This window comes from Geotrypetes seraphini, chromosome 4 (genome assembly GCF_902459505.1).
Source record: "Geotrypetes seraphini chromosome 4, aGeoSer1.1, whole genome shotgun sequence".
In the NCBI taxonomy this organism is placed as follows: domain Eukaryota; kingdom Metazoa; phylum Chordata; class Amphibia; order Gymnophiona; family Dermophiidae; genus Geotrypetes; species Geotrypetes seraphini.
Window position 1 is genome coordinate 190574208 of NC_047087.1, and position 18094 is coordinate 190592301.

The 18094-nt window shown below is 45.4% G+C and overlaps 1 protein-coding gene across 2 annotated transcripts in view; it reads left to right on the top strand.

Annotated features, from left to right (window-relative positions):
* Nucleotides 1–18094, top strand: part of ADAMTS14 (ADAM metallopeptidase with thrombospondin type 1 motif 14) — a 300717-nt gene that overhangs the window by 195934 nt on the left and 86689 nt on the right. The window contains exons 6-9 of one of the 2 annotated variants that reach the window (XM_033943070.1): nucleotides 4960–5116; nucleotides 12993–13098; nucleotides 15012–15155; nucleotides 16803–16935. In XM_033943070.1, the coding sequence (XP_033798961.1) occupies nucleotides 4960–5116; nucleotides 12993–13098; nucleotides 15012–15155; nucleotides 16803–16935 (540 nt within the window). The remainder of the gene's footprint in view (nucleotides 1–4959; nucleotides 5117–12992; nucleotides 13099–15011; nucleotides 15156–16802; nucleotides 16936–18094) is intronic. The other variant, XM_033943071.1, reaches the window with a different exon arrangement.

Below are 18094 nucleotides of genomic sequence, written 5' to 3' on the forward strand. Positions count from 1 at the left end.
AGGATAGGTATACAAGAGCACCCATACCTGGACAATTGGCTGATCAAAGCGCCATCAAGGCCGGAGGGTGAGCAGACAGTGTGGAGGTTTGTGGATCTCCTACAGAATATGGGTTGGATTGTCAATTTAAAGAAGAGTCTTCTGGAGCTGACCCAATGCCTGGAGAATCTGTGAGTCTGCTTCAACATGGCAAAAGGCCGCATCTTTCTTCCCAAGCCACACAAACAGAAACTCCAGAAGCAGATTTTGAATCTCTTACCGATGCCAAATCCCACAGCATTATCTTCAGGTATGGGCTCGATGGCGGCTACCCTTAAGGTAGTTCCCTGGATGAGGACATATATACACCCTCTCCAGGATGCTCTGCTCTCTAGGAGGTCTCCACAGAGGCATTCCTTACAGTAGCAGCTTCCTTGGACAGGGAATGCGAGGCACAGCTTGCATTGGTGGCTCCAAGAGGACTCCTTATAAAAGAGCTTATCCCTCTGAATATCCTCATGGGTGACCTGTTCAGCTGAGGAGCCCATTGTGATGGTCATCCGATACAAGGTCAATGGACCCTCCCACAGAGAAAGTGGTCTGTAAATTACCTGGAACTCTGAGCCATTCACCTATGGAACAGTACCCGGAAGGAAAGGCAGTCCAAGCGTTCTCTGACAATGCCACTGCAGCAGCTTATGTGAACAGATAAGGACACCAGAAGTGTTCCCTTACATCTGGAGGCTCAGATATTGTTCCACTGGGCATAAGCCCATCTTCAGACATTCTTAGCATCCCTCGTAGCAAGAGTGGAAAACATATAGGCTGACTTTCTCAGCTGGTAGATTCTAGACCCAGGGGAGTGGCCCCTGTCCCAAAGAGCATTCAGCCTCATTGTGCAATGCTGGGGAAGGCCAGAGAGGGACCTGATGGCATCAGTCAAGAACGCAAAGGCAAAATGTTTTTACAACTGAAGAGGCAAACCGGGAAGATCGGGGTTGGATGCTTTGGTTTAACCCTGGTCGGAAGATAGTCTTCTATATGTGTTTCCCATGGTGGGCCAGGTCATCCACAGAGTCTCATCTTACCAGGGATTTGTGATCTTGGTAGCCCCAGACTGGCCTCACCAGCTTTGGTATGCATATCTTGTGCATCTTCAATGAAACTATTGGTGCATGCGGGTCTTCTCAATCAGGGTCCAATTCCCATGGAAAACTCAAATCACTTTGCTCTTATGGCATGGTTATCGAGCGCAAAGCCTTGACCCACAAGAGCTATTCTGAGATAGCCATTGCTACTCTCCTTTGAGCAAAAGAAGCAATCAATGTTTGTGGCCTATGCTTAGGCCTGGAAGGTTTTTCAGCTCTGGTGATCCAAAGATCAGGTTGAGCCTTTCATGGTGCCAACTCCTGTGATCCTAGCATTCCTTCAAGCCGGATTAGAAAAGGGCCTAGCAGTGGCATCTCTCAAGGTCCAGGTAACGAGCCTCTCGTGTTTCTGGGCTCGAAGGGGAAAACAATCTCTGGCATCTCACCTTGATGTGACCCGGTACTTGAAGGGAGTGCTCAGGTTGCAACCTCCCGTACGCCAGCCTTTTCCATCCTGGAATCTTAAAGTCATTCTGAAGGGTCTATCCAAGCCTCCATATAAGCCTCTCCATGAGGCATCTTTTTTGGACCTCATAGTGAAGACAGTATTCCTGGTGGTGATAGTCTCCATAAGACTTGTAGGCTCTTTCTGGCAGGGCGCCCTTCCTAAGGATCTCAGAGGCTGGGATTTTTCTCTGCATGGTACCTTCTTTCCTTCTGAAGATTGTGTCAGCTTTTAATATCACTACTACAAAACAAGAATGGATAGAAACCTCAAAATGGTGAATGACAAATATACATAATAAACAGGTTTCCACACACAACTATAGTTAACTAAACAAGAGGAAAAGACCTCAGATGCCTGCACCACGTAGAATATAAATTCACAAAGTGGTCAAAAGCAGGACAGGATCTCTATCATAGGTCAAAAAACCTCTTGTGACTGATTGAAAAAACTATTTGAAACTCGTGCATTATGTTTTAATATCAACCAAGAAGTTTGTTTACCCGTTTTATATCCTATGGATATCCTACGGTTCGAACAAGCAAGATGAGATATTGCACAGACTAGATGTGCGAAGAGTTCTACTGCATTACCTGGAAAGAGCAAATGAATCTAGCCTTTCTGATAATCTTTTTGTGCATACTAGTCAGTCCAGACCAGGCAGACCAGCTTCCAAGGCTTCTATCGTCAGATGGATTCACATGGCAATTTCATCAGCGTACAATGGCTGTGGCAAATAGCCGTCTAGTTCTGCCAAAGCTCATTCGGCAAGAAGTATGGCATCTTCATGGGCGGAGTCCTGGGCAATTCCACCCGAAGAGATTTATAGTGCATCTACTTGGTCTACTCTCCATACCGTTACAGAGTTCTACAGAGTGGACATAGCGGCTCAAGAGGATGTTGCTTTTTGGTCCTCTCATGCGAGCAGGCTCATATGGCACTTCTTTGGTATTTCACCAAATGTATGGACTCCTTTGTATATGTAACAGAATGAAAGATTAAATTCTTACCTGGATAACAGCACTGTAGAACAATCATATAACAGAAATATGATAAATGTCAGTACAATAGAAATAAGAGGGTTGATTCATAAGTCATGGAAACTATTTTTTTTCTCTGGAAAATGCACCAACACTGGAAATCTAATATATACATTTGAAAGTGTGCCACATGTACTTCTTAATGTTGCCACCAGATGAGAGATGAGTGCAGTGGTCTCTGGCAGAAGAGAAGCGAAAAACATGACATTTAAAATCATCATTTTATTATGGCATACAGTATACAACATGAACTACAAAGTACAAATAACATCTCTTGAAAGTGATCTTTCAAAATAGTCTCCCAGATTTTCTTGTGTGTCATCCAGTTTGTGAGAGACACACTGTGAATACACAGTATTACAAGTCATTTCTGCCATATCATCTGCATTGTGCAGTATGGGAGAAAGGTCCAGAACTGTTGCCCAGTGCCATAATCCCACTGACAGCGCTTTAAAGGATGTTAACAGTTAAATATACTCACTCTCACGCCGATTGTGTGCTTGACTTAGTGAAACAGCTAATATTTATTACTTGTTTGTTTATAAAACGATGATTTCAAATGTCATGTTTTTCGCTTCTCCCCTACCTGAGATCTCTGTTCTCATCTCTCATTAAGAAATACATATCACACACTTTCAAACATATATGAGGGACGTTCAAAAAGTTTCCGTACTTTTATTTTTTTTTTAAACATTATTAAATATCTCAAAAGCAAATTACATCACTACTTGCAAGGTGAGCAGGCTTGCCAGACTGACTTGTCACATGACATTCTACAACACACCTTCTTACCACTTCTCCCGCCCTAATCATTTCCTGCAAAAATCTGAAAGTGTGGAAACTTTTTGAAGGACTCTTGTATACTGGATTTCCATTGTTGGTGTATTTTTGAGAGAAAAAAATAGTTGCCATGATTTAGGAATCAACCCTTGTACTACAGTAATGGTAACAGCTTGCTGTGCCATTAACACACATTTTAGCACATTATCATCTGTGCCACCCTCTCCACCTTTTTCCTTTTGTTAACATAAAATCAGGCGCTGGGTGTGTAACATGGAATTTAGGTCTAGATTCAGTAATTGGCACTAAAAATGGGCACAGGAAAAGATCGGTGCTGACAGTGACCTAGTAAGGGGGTGCAGACCGCCCCGGTAACCATCTTGGCGTACCGACACCTCTCTGCCCCCCCACGCCACCTCACGCCCCCCCTTCCCTGCCTCCCGCTTACCTCTTTAAAATCTTTGCCAGCCGTGAGCAGCTGCACTAACCTGTTGCATGCGCCAGCCTGGCTCCCTCTGAAATCACTTCCGGGTCTCGGGCCCAGGAAGTGTCATCAGAGGGAAAGCCAGTGCAAGCAGCAGACTGGAGAAGCTGTTCGCACTGGAAAAGATTTAAAGAGGTATGGGGATGGGAAGGGGGGGTGCAAGTTTGTCATGGGGCAGTGAGGAGGGCTTGGGGGAGTTGGCGCAGAAGGAGCATGGGGGGGCAGGGAGGAGGGCATGGGGCGCCACCTACCCTCGCTATCCCACTGAGTGCTAAGCATGATTATGAAAGGGCACACACCCTTTATAGAATCATGTTTAACCTTTTCCTATCATAATAAATTTTATGTTACGCTGGTTCCAATCATAATTATTTTAGCAAAGTTTTGTATTATTCACCGTTATCATTTACGGCTATGGTAAACATAATGTAAATAAGTCATAAGTCTGTAAATTCAAATATTTTGTGTTCCTGGCTCTTTATTAGTCCATACAGACTGTTTATCCACAATGGCAACGACATTTTTGGAATGTCCCGTCATCTGGGACACACGATAGGAAAAGGTTAAGCACTGATCTTGTGCCTAAGTTTGAGCACCAGACTTACACCTCAGAGAGTTTTCTGCACTTGCGTGAGTAACATGTTGGAACAGCCCCGACACGTGTCTGGCCACACCCCCTTTTAAAATGCACGCTATGGGATTTAAGCATCGTGCCTTTTAGCGCTTAGCCCAATGTGTGCACAAATCCTGATGAATGTCAATTAACCGTAATGATTGGTTGTTAGCACCCAATTATTTCTAGTTAAGGGCTGGTTAATCAATTCACTTGTGCACACATCTTGGGTGCACTCTCAAATTTAGCTGCTCAAAATAGGGCACCATTTACAGAATTTGAAGGTTAATTGCATTTGTTGTGTTTGGTAAGCATTTTTTAACATGAGTTTAACGGCATAATGCGTATTAAAACCCATGCCAGTAAATAGGCTCCATTACGGAAGTGTGTGCATACTTTGAAGCAGCTAAAATTTGTGCACTCCAAACTGTATATTCCCCAGTTAACTCCAAGTGACGTTCCTTCTACAGTCGGTTGGCTTGATAGAGCGAGGAAACCCATCTCGGAGTTTGGAGCAGGTGTGTCGTTGGGCCAACTCCCAGCAGCGCTCAGACCCGGCCCATGCTGAACACCATGATCATGCCGTGTTCCTGACTAGGCAAGATTTTGGTCCTGCAGGTATGCAAGGTACTGTACAGGGTGTCTCCCCGATCAGGTATGTGCAGTCCTCTGGCTCAGGGAGGGGAATACCTGCCTATCTGAAAAGCTTTTGTAGACCGTCAGATCCACTAGTTACACCACTGCACCGGGAACCTCATAATCATCCTGGGTTAATGTGAGCATACAGACTCTTCCTGTTGCCATGCTGTTTAGCCAGTAAAATTAAGATAATGTAAAGAAAGCTGAAACTAGGCATCTACAGGATGTCCTGGCCTGTTATAGGGAAAAGGTTGTAGTCGTTCTTCCAGATTTGCCTCTAAGACTCCCCAATTAAAAGGTCCCCAAAACTAAGGTGATACAATCGGGGGGGGGGGGGTGACCTTTGTTCTGAGGTACCCCTGTAAATGTGTTATGGTGTATAAAGAGAACAGATATGTTTTCTATGAACCACAGCAGTTATCTAAATTTATTTCATCTCAGGATAGTAATTAATTAATTCTGATTCTTTTAAAATCCGTTTAGAGAAAATATTCAACAGCAGTCGAGCCTCCTTTGGTTTTCCTTGTTGTTGGACTAACTATATTGTGTAATCAAAAAAAATTTACTTTGCATTTTTTGGATTAAGTGATATTCTGCTTTTCATATTTTTTCTTTTGTTTTTGATTGAGATTGTCAAAACTCTAATATTAATAAATAAAGAATGAAGAAAAAAAAAAAAAGTCCCCAAAATCAGTGGTGCAGTAAGGGTGAGCGGTGCCCAGGGCAGTGGTGCCCCTACCCCGCCCTCTTCCCCATCATCCAAATTTGAAGCCAATTGAGACACTGTTATCCATTGGTATTCTCTAATCAAGTACTCTGTCCTGTCAATGTGCTCTTGTGTGCGTGATGTTGATGCGCGACCAGAACACCCTTTGTCAGTTACACCTGTTCTTCCCGCTTTAAACTTTTGTACCAACTCATAAACCTTTCATTGATTTACGGTACTAGGTCCATACTGAGTCAATATCCGATGGTGAATTTCCACAAGTTTCACTCCCTCTGCTCAAAGAAAGCGCACTGCTGCACGTTGTTCTTCGATGGTGTAATCTTGCAATGGAGCATCCATGTTTCTGACCTCGTGGCTGCCACACGACTAAAGGCCGAGTGCTGCACTGTGTGTGGACGAACTGTCCAGCAGGCAATGTACCGGGCCATGTATGCCCTCACCTGGAATACTGTGTCCAGCACTGGTCGCCGTACATGAAGAAGGACACAGTACTACTCGAAAGGGTCCAGAGAAGAGCAACTAAAATGATTAAGGGGCTGGAGGAGTTGTCGTATAGTGAGAGATTAGAGAAACTGGGCCTCTTCTCTCTTGAAAAGAGGAGACTGAGAGGGGACATGATCTAAACCAGTGTTTTTCAATCTTTTTTGGGCAAAGGCACACTTGTTTCATGAAAAAAATCACGAGGCACACCACCATTAGAAAATGTTAAAAAATTTAACTCTCTGCCTATATTGACTATATATAAAGTAATTCTCTTGAATAGGAATCAAATAAACACAAAGAAAGTATTTTATAATTACTTTATTACAAAATAAAAATTATAAAAATTATAAAATACTTTATTTAGTGCGAAACCTGGGCCTGTTTGGCTGAACACAAAGCTGATATTCTGGCTGGAATCGAAGAAAGACACACACGTAGCTCTTCGTCAACAGCTCTCAGTCTCTCTCTGTATTTGGTTTTTATAGCATACAAAAATAGACAAATATACCCTCCATCCTTTTTATTAAACCACAATAGCAGTTTTTAGCGAAGGGAGCTGCGCTGAATGTCCAGCGCTGCTCTTGACGCTCATAGGCTCCCTGCGCTAAAAACCACTATTGCGGTTTAGTAAAAGGTGACCATATTGTAAAATATAGACAGCAGATATAAATTCAGAACTGTGCATAGTAAGTGAAGGGAAGTTTTCATCTCTGGGAATTTACCCAGTTAACTATTAAGTTATTTGGGCAAATTCCTTTGAAAACTGTGGTAATACTGCCTCCACTTTGCTAAATTTAAAATAAAATCATTTTTCCTACCTTGTCTGGTGATTTCTGGTTGCACTTTCTTCTTCTGACTGTGCATCCAATCTTTCTTCCCTTCTATCAGCCTGTATGCTTTCTCTCCTCCACATCTCATTCCCTCCCCCAACTTTTTCTTCCTCTCTCCCTGACCTTTCTTTCTTTCTTTTTTTCTGTTTCTCTTCTTTCCTTCTGTTTCCCTGCCTGCCCCCTTTCTTTCTTTCTCTCTGCCGTTCCCCAAGCCACTGCCACTGCCGCTGCCATCGGGGAACAGGACCCACCAATGGATAACAGGCCCCAAAGCCGACGCCGATGCATGCTCTCCCTGACGTCAATTCTGCAATCGGAGAGGAAGTTCCGCCCAGCCAGGCAGCGATTGGCTGGCCCGAACTTCCTCTCCGACTGCAGAATTGACGTCGGGGAGAAGAAGACTTATCGGCTCGATAGATTAGATCGCCAAGACAAAGTGAGTCCTGGGTGATCGACTCACTTTGCCTTGGCGAGCTACTGGCGCCCCTGCCTCGGGCCCCCTGTCAGCTCCGGGCCCGGCGGCCCTGCGGCACACCAGGCAACATCTCGCGGCACACTAGTGTGCCGCGGAACAGCGATTGAAAAACACTGATCTAAACATTCAAGATACTGAGGGGTATAGACTTAGTAGATAAGGACAGGTTGTTCACCCTCTCCAAGGTAGGGAGAATGAGAGGGCACTCTCTAGAGTTAAAAGGGGATAGATTACGTACAAATGTAAGGAAGTTCTTCTTCACCCAGAGAGTGGTAGAAAACTGGAAAGCTCTTCCAGAGGCTGTTATAGGGGAAAACAAAAGTTAGAAAAGTTGCTGCTGAACCAGAACGAACGCAAGTAGGGCTGGTCTCGGTTAGGGCACTGGACTTTGACCTGGGGGCCACCACGTGAGCGGATTGATGGGCACAATGGACCACTGGTCTGACCCAGCAGCGGCAATACTTATGTTCTTATGTACATATGTTGCATTTTGTTAACTGTTCTGGTTATCGCGTAATTTAACAATTGCCATTAATTTTTGATTTGCCCTCATATGTCAATTACAAAGCTCTCTCTGTCTCATGCAATTCACTTAGGCCAGAGAGACTAACCTGTCTTAAAAAAATCACTTTGACCAGAGATCTTTCCTCTCTTCTGTGTCTCAGAAACACCTCCCTTTAGGGAGTTTCACTATTTTGCAGTAAAACTGTGTTAAACCATCATGGGAAGATTTTTGCATCAGCCCATGAGTGAATACTTGAGCAGCAAGGAGCAGTACAACATCAGAAGAGCATGTGTGTCTTTCTGTATTTGTTTCTATGTCTTTCTCGGTGAGTTCACGTGTATAAGTGTATCATATATGCATACTAAGTGGAGGGAATTTACTCAGGTGATGACTTAGTACCTGGGCAAATTACTCTGAAAATTGTCTTAAAGATTGCCTTCCCGCTGTTTATATCAGTGTTTTTCAGTGCACAGCCCCCCTCATCCCCCCCCCCCCCGAGACTTCTGGGGAGGCTCCCAATGTCTTTCATGTTTTTTCCCTGCTACTCTGCCTCTCCACCCAGGCTCAGGACAAAAAGAGGAAAGTGGATGGGGGTGAAGAGCATTTCTCAACAGAAATAAAGAAAATGTATTTGGAAATGCTCACAACCTTGAAGATATCCCCTCCCTCCTCAATGAAGTTGGAGGTGGGCTGATGGGGATGGATGTTACTGACATACACTGGCCAGCAGAATCATGGCCCCTCGTGTGAAGATATTTTGTGGCTCTTCAGCTCATTAGAATCCAAAGTGACCCCAACTTCTCTATATCCTTTCAAAAAGCATAATAGAAAACTCCCCTCCCCCCCTTTTTAAAAAAGCATGACGCAGTTTTTAGCACTGGCCACAGTGGTAACAGCTCCTAAGCTCATAGGAATTTTATGAACGTCAGAGCTGTTACTGCCGCAGCTGGTACTAAAAACCGCGCTACTCTTTTGTAAAAAAAAAAAAGGTGGGGGGAGGTTAAATGTTATTTTCTATTTTTTTCTTCCTTTGGTGAAGCCTTAGTAACACTTTTTTCTGTTCCTATATTTCTACCAAAGGCTCATCACCTATAATTCTCATTCTATGGCCTTCAGTCTCACTCTTTAGAGTGGCCAGAGACGATGGAGGGTGAAAGTATCTTGCCCAGCTTCCCTAGTTCTTAAGTCCACTGCTCTAACCAGTAGGCCATCCCATTCAAAGCATGTGCTTACACAGTCTCCATGTTCACGTACGAGCTGCTGCCAACATACATAGATCTGGGCCCTGCAGTTTTCCTGAGCGACTTATGGAAGAATGAAATATTTGTGTATAAAAGGGGGGAGTTGGGGGATGGGAAGAAAATATGAATTGATTCTGTGTGTGTGTTTGGGGGAAGTGGAGTTAAGATAAGAAGCAAATGGGGTCCATATTAGGGCTACAAATGTACTGTATGCATTGTTGTGCCTTACTCTTCAAAAGTACAATTACTAGTTACTTTTCAGTTTAAAGTAATTAGTTACAGTAATCACAGTACTCATTTAGGAACATAATTGATTACTAATTTCAGTTACCTGCTTAGAGTAAATAATTGTTCTTCCTTTACCAATGAGACAGGACCACAGACTTGCAATGGAGGACAGAGGGAAGCCGATATGTTTCACCGTTCAAATTTTTTTAAGGCTGTCCCTGTTTTATCTCACAGTCCCCCATCGATCTTCCGTATCAAAAGAACTATACAGACCCGATGGGGGAGTGTGAGATAAAACGGGGACAGCCTTGAAAAAGCTGAATGGCGAAACATGTCAGCAGAGTTCCCTGGCCGATAGATCTTCAGATAAGAAAGATAAGTGATAAAGAAGCTTTCAAATAAATTAAGATAAGTTCATTAAATTAAGAAATTAATTAAATTAAAAACAGATAAAAATTAAAATAAATGGGATCGATGACGATTTAGCAGTTCTTCTATACAAAATGTGAAGGAACAGATGTGCTCAATTCTGAAGATCCAAGACAGGGATTAAAAAGATATAACTGATTTAAGAAGCCTGGTATAAGATTACACATTATAGATTTACTAGTGTTTAAGCCCGTTACATTAACGGGTGCTAGAGTACATGTCTGTCTGTCTGGGTTTTTTAAAATTTGTCTCTCTTTCCTTGGATGCTGTCCGTCTGTCTGTCATTCTTTCTTTCTGTCTATCTCTCCCTGGCCCCCTGTCTGTCTATCTTTATTTCTAACTCTATCCTCTTCCCTCAATCCTGCATGTGCCCTTTTTTCTTTCTCCTCCCCACTTCCTTCCATCTGCTCCCTCCTCTCCCCCACACTTCCATTCAGTGTCTGTCTCCCTCTCTCTACCCCTTCTATCTACTGTTCACACTCTGTCTTACCCCTTCCATTCACTGCCCTCTCTTCTCTTTCCATCCAGTGTCTGCCCTCTCTCTCTCTGTTCCATATGGCATCTCCTCCTTCCTTTTCCCTTGGTCTGGCGTACATTCCTCCTTCTCTCCATGCCCTGCCATCTCTTCTTCCCTTCAAGCCATTCTCTCCCCCTCTGCTCCCTTTCCTCCTTGAACTTCATCGGGCAGCAGCAGCATTCACAATTCATTGCTGTTGCCGGCTTCAGGTCTTCCTCTCTATCGGGTCAGGTCTTCATGAAAACAGAAAGTAGGCAGGACCCACCAGAGAGGAAGGCCTGAAGCCGGCAACAGCAGGGAATTGTAAACACTGCTGCTGCCCGAAAAAGCCAGGCCTTGAAGCACCCGAGGCAGATCGCTTCTCTCCCATCCCAGCCCAACCCCTGCTGACTCGTTTCTGGACGGCTCCCTTACCCTTTCCGATCTCTGCCTGCGTCGCACGACACCCTCCTTCGCCACCACCGACATGCCTGCATGCGCCGGAAGTGTGAAGACGTCGGAAGCAGTTTCATCCTGAGCGCAGCGGTGGCCACTGTGGCCGGCAATCGGGGTGGCGAGGACGCAGCTCAGGAGACTGTGAAGGTGTTGGCGGGTGGCGGCACTCCACGAAGCCCTCCTCCTGGCAGCCGCCGCCAGCACCAATTGGGGCTGCGAGGACGCGGGCAGGGAAAGAGCTTGCCTGCGCTTCCTCCAGCGGTCGGTGAGTGAGGGCGGGAGGAGTTGAGTGGCTAGAGTGATCCCTGCCCCCGCGTTCTAAAATGGAACACGGCCATGGATCAGAAATCACAGTGGCAGGGATCACGCAGTTTTAAAAGCGCATGCGTGGGTAAGGTTTTATTAAATAGGATAATTCTGTTTATTGTGGCACACATTTACATAACAGAGTTTAATATACTACCGTATTTTCACGTAGATAACGCGCACCCGTGTAAAACGCGCACACGGGTATAGCGCGCGGGAAACACAAATTTATGTAAAGAAATTTTTATATACCGCGCTCACGGGTATACCGCACATGCCGCCCCGACTCTCCTCTGGCTGCCCTGACTCTCCTCTGGCTGCCCCGACTCTCCTTTCACCCGCCCCGACTTTCCTTTCGCTGCCCCGACTCTCCGTTCGCTGCCCCGACTCTCCTCTGGCTGTCCCCCCTTGAAGTCCTGTCCCCCCCTTGAAGGTCTGCCTGTCCCCCCTTGAAGTCCTGTCCCCATCCTGAAAGCCCGATGCCCCCCCCGACGCCCGATTCATCATCCGGAAGGACCGCTCGCACCCCCACCCCGATGGACCGCTCGCACTCCCACCCGAAGAACCGCTCGCACCCCCACAGCCTCCCCCCCCTCCCCCATGGAGAAGCTGTCTACCTTGTTTCCGGATGCCAGTGAGCCCAGCTGCTTCCTCTGGCGGCGGTCCCGCCCCTTCTCTGAGCCCTGCGCTACGCTGCTTCCTCTTCCGGCGGTCCTGCCCTTTTTCTGACGTCAGAGAAAGGGTGGGACCGCCGGAAGAGGAAGCAGCGCAGCAGGGCTCAGAGAAGGGGCAGGACCGCCGGCAGAGGAAGCAGCTGGGCTCACTGGCATCCGGAAACAAGGTAGACAGCTTCTCCATGGGGGAGGGGGGGAGGCTATGGGGATGCGAGCGGTTCTTCGGGTGGGAGTGCGAGCGGTCCATCAGGGTGGGAGTGCGAGCGGTGGGGGTGCGAGCGGTCCTTCCGGATGATGAATCGGGCGTCGGGCGGGGTGGGAACTATGTAAACAAATTTTTATATAGCGCGCTCACGCGTATACCGCGCAAGGTTATGCACGGTTTGTAAAAACACGTATAACGCGCGCGTTATATGTGTGAAAATACAGTATATACATAACAGTTATCTCTCTGACCCCTATTCAAGGACAGTGTCTGGATTTCACTACAGTAAATAACTGTGCATATATGTTTTACTACCAGTTACAAAAGTTAGCACTATAACTATGGGTTTTAAGATATTTAAACATTTTGCCAAGTTATGCTTTTGTTGAGAGATTGCAGAGAGCAGGAGTTACTGAAAAGTAGTGACCAAATATAATACTCTTCAGACAGTTTTGAACTAGGAAGTCATGCTGTCTTTTGTTTCATTGTCTTCTGCTCTGATGCCTCCTTCCTCCAGTTCTTCTCTTTATTCCTGTCGTTCTGCTTCTCTACCTTTCTGTTCCCTCTTTCTCTCTTTCCTCACTGGATCGGCATGTAATACGTATAATTGGAATGGTTCAGTTTCATGTTCATATAAACTCTGTCTCTGCACTTTCACTCTCCCTCTCCATTCTCTCTCTTTTACTTCCTCTGATTTCTTTCTCTCTTTTATTTGTTCTAATTTTTCTGTCTGATCTATTCACCCTTTCTTTTTTATTCTTTCTAACAATACTTTTTTAATGCCCTTATTCATTTCTGTTTTCTTTCAGGTTATGCCCCTGTGACAGGTATGTGCCACCCACTGCGCAGCTGTACTCTAAACCATGAGGATGGATTCTCTTCTGCATTTGTGATTGCCCATGAGACTGGTCATGTGTAAGTTTGCATGCTTGAAAGCTGGGCTTTGGGCAGTTCAGCACAGTCATCATGGAACTCTTCTGTATTTGATTAAGCAATGATCTGGAGAGAGCCAACCAGAAGAAGGTAAACATTCGCTACAGGGAGGCACATACTTGAGCACGAGAGGGAGGGAGAGGGGAGCATTGGGACATGGGATGGAGGGAGAGGGGCGCATTGAGACTTGAAAGGGAGTGAGCACAAACTTCAGACAAATGATGGCAGGAAGGAGGGAGGGGGCATGAACTTGGGACACAGAATTGAGGGCAGGGAAAAATGGAGGGAGTGAGGGAAAGAGATGCTGAGGTGAAGGAGGGAATAGACAGGGTGAATTGGGTGTCTGAGAGAGGGAAAGAGATGGTGCACATGGGGGATGAAGAAAGAGGAGAATTGTTGGACATAGGGAGGGAGAAAGAATGGTTGGACAAGAAGGTGGGAGAGGAGTGAGTTAGAGATGCATGGGGAAGAGAGAGAGATGAAAGGGAGTAATGTTAGATGTGGTGGTGGAGAGGGAACGTGGATAGAAAGGGATAGAAGAGAGGCCTCAAAAAGGTGGAGAAGGTGGGAAGAATATTAGGATCTGAGTTACATACAAATTCAACTTAAGAACGGTTTAAAAAATAGAAACCATTCTTTACCCGGGGACTGCCTATACTTGAATTTTGATATGGGGGATGACAAATCTCATTCTTGCGAGAATTTGCGGGAGCCATTCAGGAAGCCATTCAGCGTCAAGCAGCAATGCCAAAGTATGCTCCTGCTTGGTATCGCTCAGCGACTGTAGCCGGAACTTGTGGCAGTAACTGACCGGGTTAGCAGCGGGGCAGGACCACGGAAAGCTCATTCCTGCCCGCAACACCTCTGGAGCATCAGGGATTCCAGCGGCAGATGAGGTACAATGGACAGGGCATGGAGGGGGGACATGGTGGAAAGCCTGGGAGGGAAGGGGGGCATTGTGAAGTGCCTGGCAGGGAGGGGGCTGGGTGCAGAGCCTGACAGAGGAGGGAGGGAAGGGGGCTATGTGCAGTGCCTAGCAGGGAGGGGGCTGGGTGCAGAGCCTGACAGGGGAGGAAAGAGGCGCTGGGTTCAGTTCCTGGCAGGGCAGGGCACTTGAATATTAAGCTGCCCGACTTATATTTGAGTCAACCATTTATCTTTTTGGGGGGAGATATGGGGGTCTCAACTTATATTCGGATCAACTTATATTCGAGTAAATAAGGTAATTGTTTAAGAAAGTGTATTAAATTGTGATATGTGAACTATTAAATACTAACTAGTGGAATCCAGTTACCGGCATTGAATATCCAGGTCAAAGTTCACCACCGTGGACTTAGTCAGCCAAGCTGATAATCAGCAGCTGGCTAGCAAAGGCCTAGTGAACAAATATAGAAAAAGAGATGAACTGATTTTCCCACCAAAATTCAAATTTGTGACCAACTGACTTTTTTGCCAAAATTCATTTTGGTGACCAACAGTCTTTCCAGCCTTATTCATCTCAAGCCCCAACCATCAGGTTTGAAGACCTACTATATAAAGACAAACTGCAGACCTCACAGCATACCCTGAAGAAAGCCACAGCATGATGGCTGAAATGCCAGTTCTACCAGACAAGATGCAGCGAGACCCGGAAACCTGCAACAAGCAGTCTGTATGTCTGTTTGACTTGGTTTCTTCTGAGTGGAATAATTGTCTAGGTGCAGTGCTAGCTTTGAAGGGTGTAGATTGGATGAAGTTATTGATATAGCTAAATCCAGATATGGAATGTAGAGAATACAGTATACTCTCTTCAGCCAATCAGCTGATAACCTGGGTATAAACATTCTTGAAGTTGTCAATTACCCTTTCTCCTAAAGAATCACCTTAGAATAAAATTCAGCCCTTTTTAAATACAGGTTAGGAATGGAACACGACGGCCAGGGAAACCGCTGTGCTGATGAGACAAGCCTGGGCAGCATTATGGCACCCCTAGTGCAGGCAGCATTCCATCGCTATCATTGGTCCCGCTGCAGCAAACAAGAGCTCAACAGATACATACAGTAAGTTATTCTTCAAATGTTTTATTCTGAAGACAGTATGTGTAGTGTTTGCATGCAGACAATAAAAATCTATGGTCTCCATATTCAAAGGATTCATAAGCACCAGCTCTGTGGGTTCTGGAACCCTGGGAAAAAGTGTTGTCATATTCACATTATCCCTCTCCTCAAATCGCTTCATTAACTCCCTGTCTGGTACTGCAAACAGTTCAAACTCCTCTTACTAATCTACAAGTGCCTCCAATCTAGCAGCAACCCTCCCTCACCCCGGTCCAGCAGCACCTCTCTCTCTCCCCCATCCCCTGCCCCAGTCCAACAGCACCTCTCTCTCTTTCTCATGTTATTCACACCATCAGGGGTGTCTATTGCAGATTTTGGTAGCATCTGTAAAGAGACAAATCTTACCTGCCTTCAGCAGGTGTAAATGCTCATGCCCAAAGTTAGGCACGAAGGGCCTGATTCTGTAAATGGCGCCCAACTCATAGGCATGGCTGTCAATCATCTGCTAGGTACCACTTATAAAATCATGACTAGCAGTGCACTGCCATTTAGGCCAGGTTTGGGGTTTTTTTTTTTAACCTAAATGAGTGCGCCTAAGATAGATTCCTACTGGTGCCTAACTGGAACCATGCCCAAAATCCACCCCTAATCATGCCTACTTGCCATTAGATGCCTCTGTGTAGACACCTACTTCAAAGTGGTAGGCGTCTACCGAGTTAGGCATCTACCCGCTAATTAATTTTTGTAAAATTTTTTTAAATTTGTTTAAAGTTTGATTCAATGCTGATTAAGCCAATTTAAAAAAAAAAATTAAGTTAGGCGCCTAGATTGGCAAGGTGCACTGATCTAAATGCCTAACTTCTGACGCCATTTATAGAACCTGGGTCGAAATGCACGCTATGCTAGTATTCTGTAGGCTATTTCATGCAGAGCACCCTTTACAGAATGTTAGCTTAGCGTGGGGATTTCAGTGTCTATCTTTGGGTGCCATTTATAGGATGTCCCCCTTTATCCTGTTCCTTTGTTGGACCTTATGCCCTCCATATTGCTATGATTATTCCATTTTGCATTGAATAACTTGCCACCTCTGCTTAGGGTGAAACAATCTTTTCCCAAATTTAAGACTCTTTTAAAAATGTATTTAAAAAACAACAACAACTTTTAACTGTTCCCTTCAGGAAGACTGATCTGGCTAAAATAGCCAGATCTTTACCCAATGTGTGATGGACACCTGGAATGCACTTCCAGAGGACGTTATAGGGCAGAGTACAGTACTTGGGTTTAAGAAAGGATTGGACAATTTCCTGCTGGAAAAGGGGATAGAAGGGTATAGATAGAGGTTTACTGCACAGGTCCTGGACCTGTTGGGCCGCCGCATGAGCGGACTGCTGGGCATGATGGACCTCAGGTCTGACCCAGCGGAGGCATTGCTTATGTTCTTATGGTTTTTATGTATTACTGACTACTTGTATTTATGTATGATTGGTCACCTGTATGAAAGTAGATTTTACCATAATTTTATGGTGTTCCTTTCCTCTGTTCTTTGTTTTTGAATTGTAAGCCGCCTAGACCTTTTGCATTGGCGGGATATCAAATGAACAGTAAACATACTTTCTAAACCTGCTTGCTTCCTGTCCTGTGTTGCTGCAGTTCCTATGACTGTCTTTTCGATGATCCTTTTGAACACAAGTGGCCCAAACTGCCTGAGCTGCCTGGAATCAACTACCCCATGGATGAGCAGTGCCGCTTTGATTTCGGGGTGGGCTACAAAATGTGTACCGCTGTGAGTATGATCCTCTAATTGCAAGAAATAAAAGTGGGATGATGGGATGATATCAAGCACCCTGCAGGGCTGTAGAAATGCCTTTATTATTGTGCAATGCCTTGTTATTAAAGAGCTACGGATTTCCATATCCGGCCAGTGAGTATCCGTAAGCATATACATGAAGATGAACTAGAACTGTAAGCAGTATCGGTCTCTGGTAGGGTGGCAGACACCCCCACGTAAGAGATTGAAGGGCTTCTTGCACAGTGGTTTGGTGAATTTGAGATACAGTACTCCCCCCCCCCCCCCCCCGATATTCATTCCAGGAACCCCCGCGAATCTTGAAAAACCGTGAATACGGTTTTCAATGGGGGAGACAGGAGAGAGCAGCCGGAGCGCCAGCAAGTGAAGGAAATCACTCGCGGTATGCTCTGACCGCCTCTTCCTGCAGTAAAGTTGGGCCTCACCAATCAGGAGATGATTTGACATGCAGCTCCTGATTGGTGAGGCCCGACTTTAGTGCAGGAAGAGGCGGTCGGAGCATACCCCGAGTGATTTCCTTCACTTGCCAGCGCTCCGGCTGCTCTCTCCTGCCCGGTCATTTGCGGTCGGAAAATACAGCAAATGACTGGGACCGCGAATTGCCAACCGCGAATGACCAGGGGAGCACTGTACTAAGAATTTACATTTATTTTTAAATGAAAGGAAAACTACAAGAAGACTTGTTTTATTACTAAATGAACTGAAAAAAAACCCAACCCTATAAGAAAATTAGGGTTTGCTATGTTTTGTTTTAAATAGGTGCTATTTGCAAGAGCTCTCCAAAAGCTACCTAGGCTGGTGTAAGTGTTTGTGCCTTGAATATAAGTTCATTGTTGTTCTTTTCCTTTATGAAATAGACTTCAAATAGGCACTTTCCTCGTGCCTAAATCTAGCTGCCCCCTTAAAGAATTTCCCTCCACTTGTCAAACGGGTCAGTGGGGGAGACTAGGTTTCCTTCCATTTACTCCACAACTCCCTGACACCCATCAGTACCCTTAAAATAACCTCAGTGTTTCCCCTTTAGCAGCAATAAGATAACCCTGTCACTCCCATCAACCTACTGGCAACTTCCCTGAACCCCGGCCATCCCCTGGCTCCTATTGAGGATTCTTTGGTGTCTGGTGGAGGACAGGAG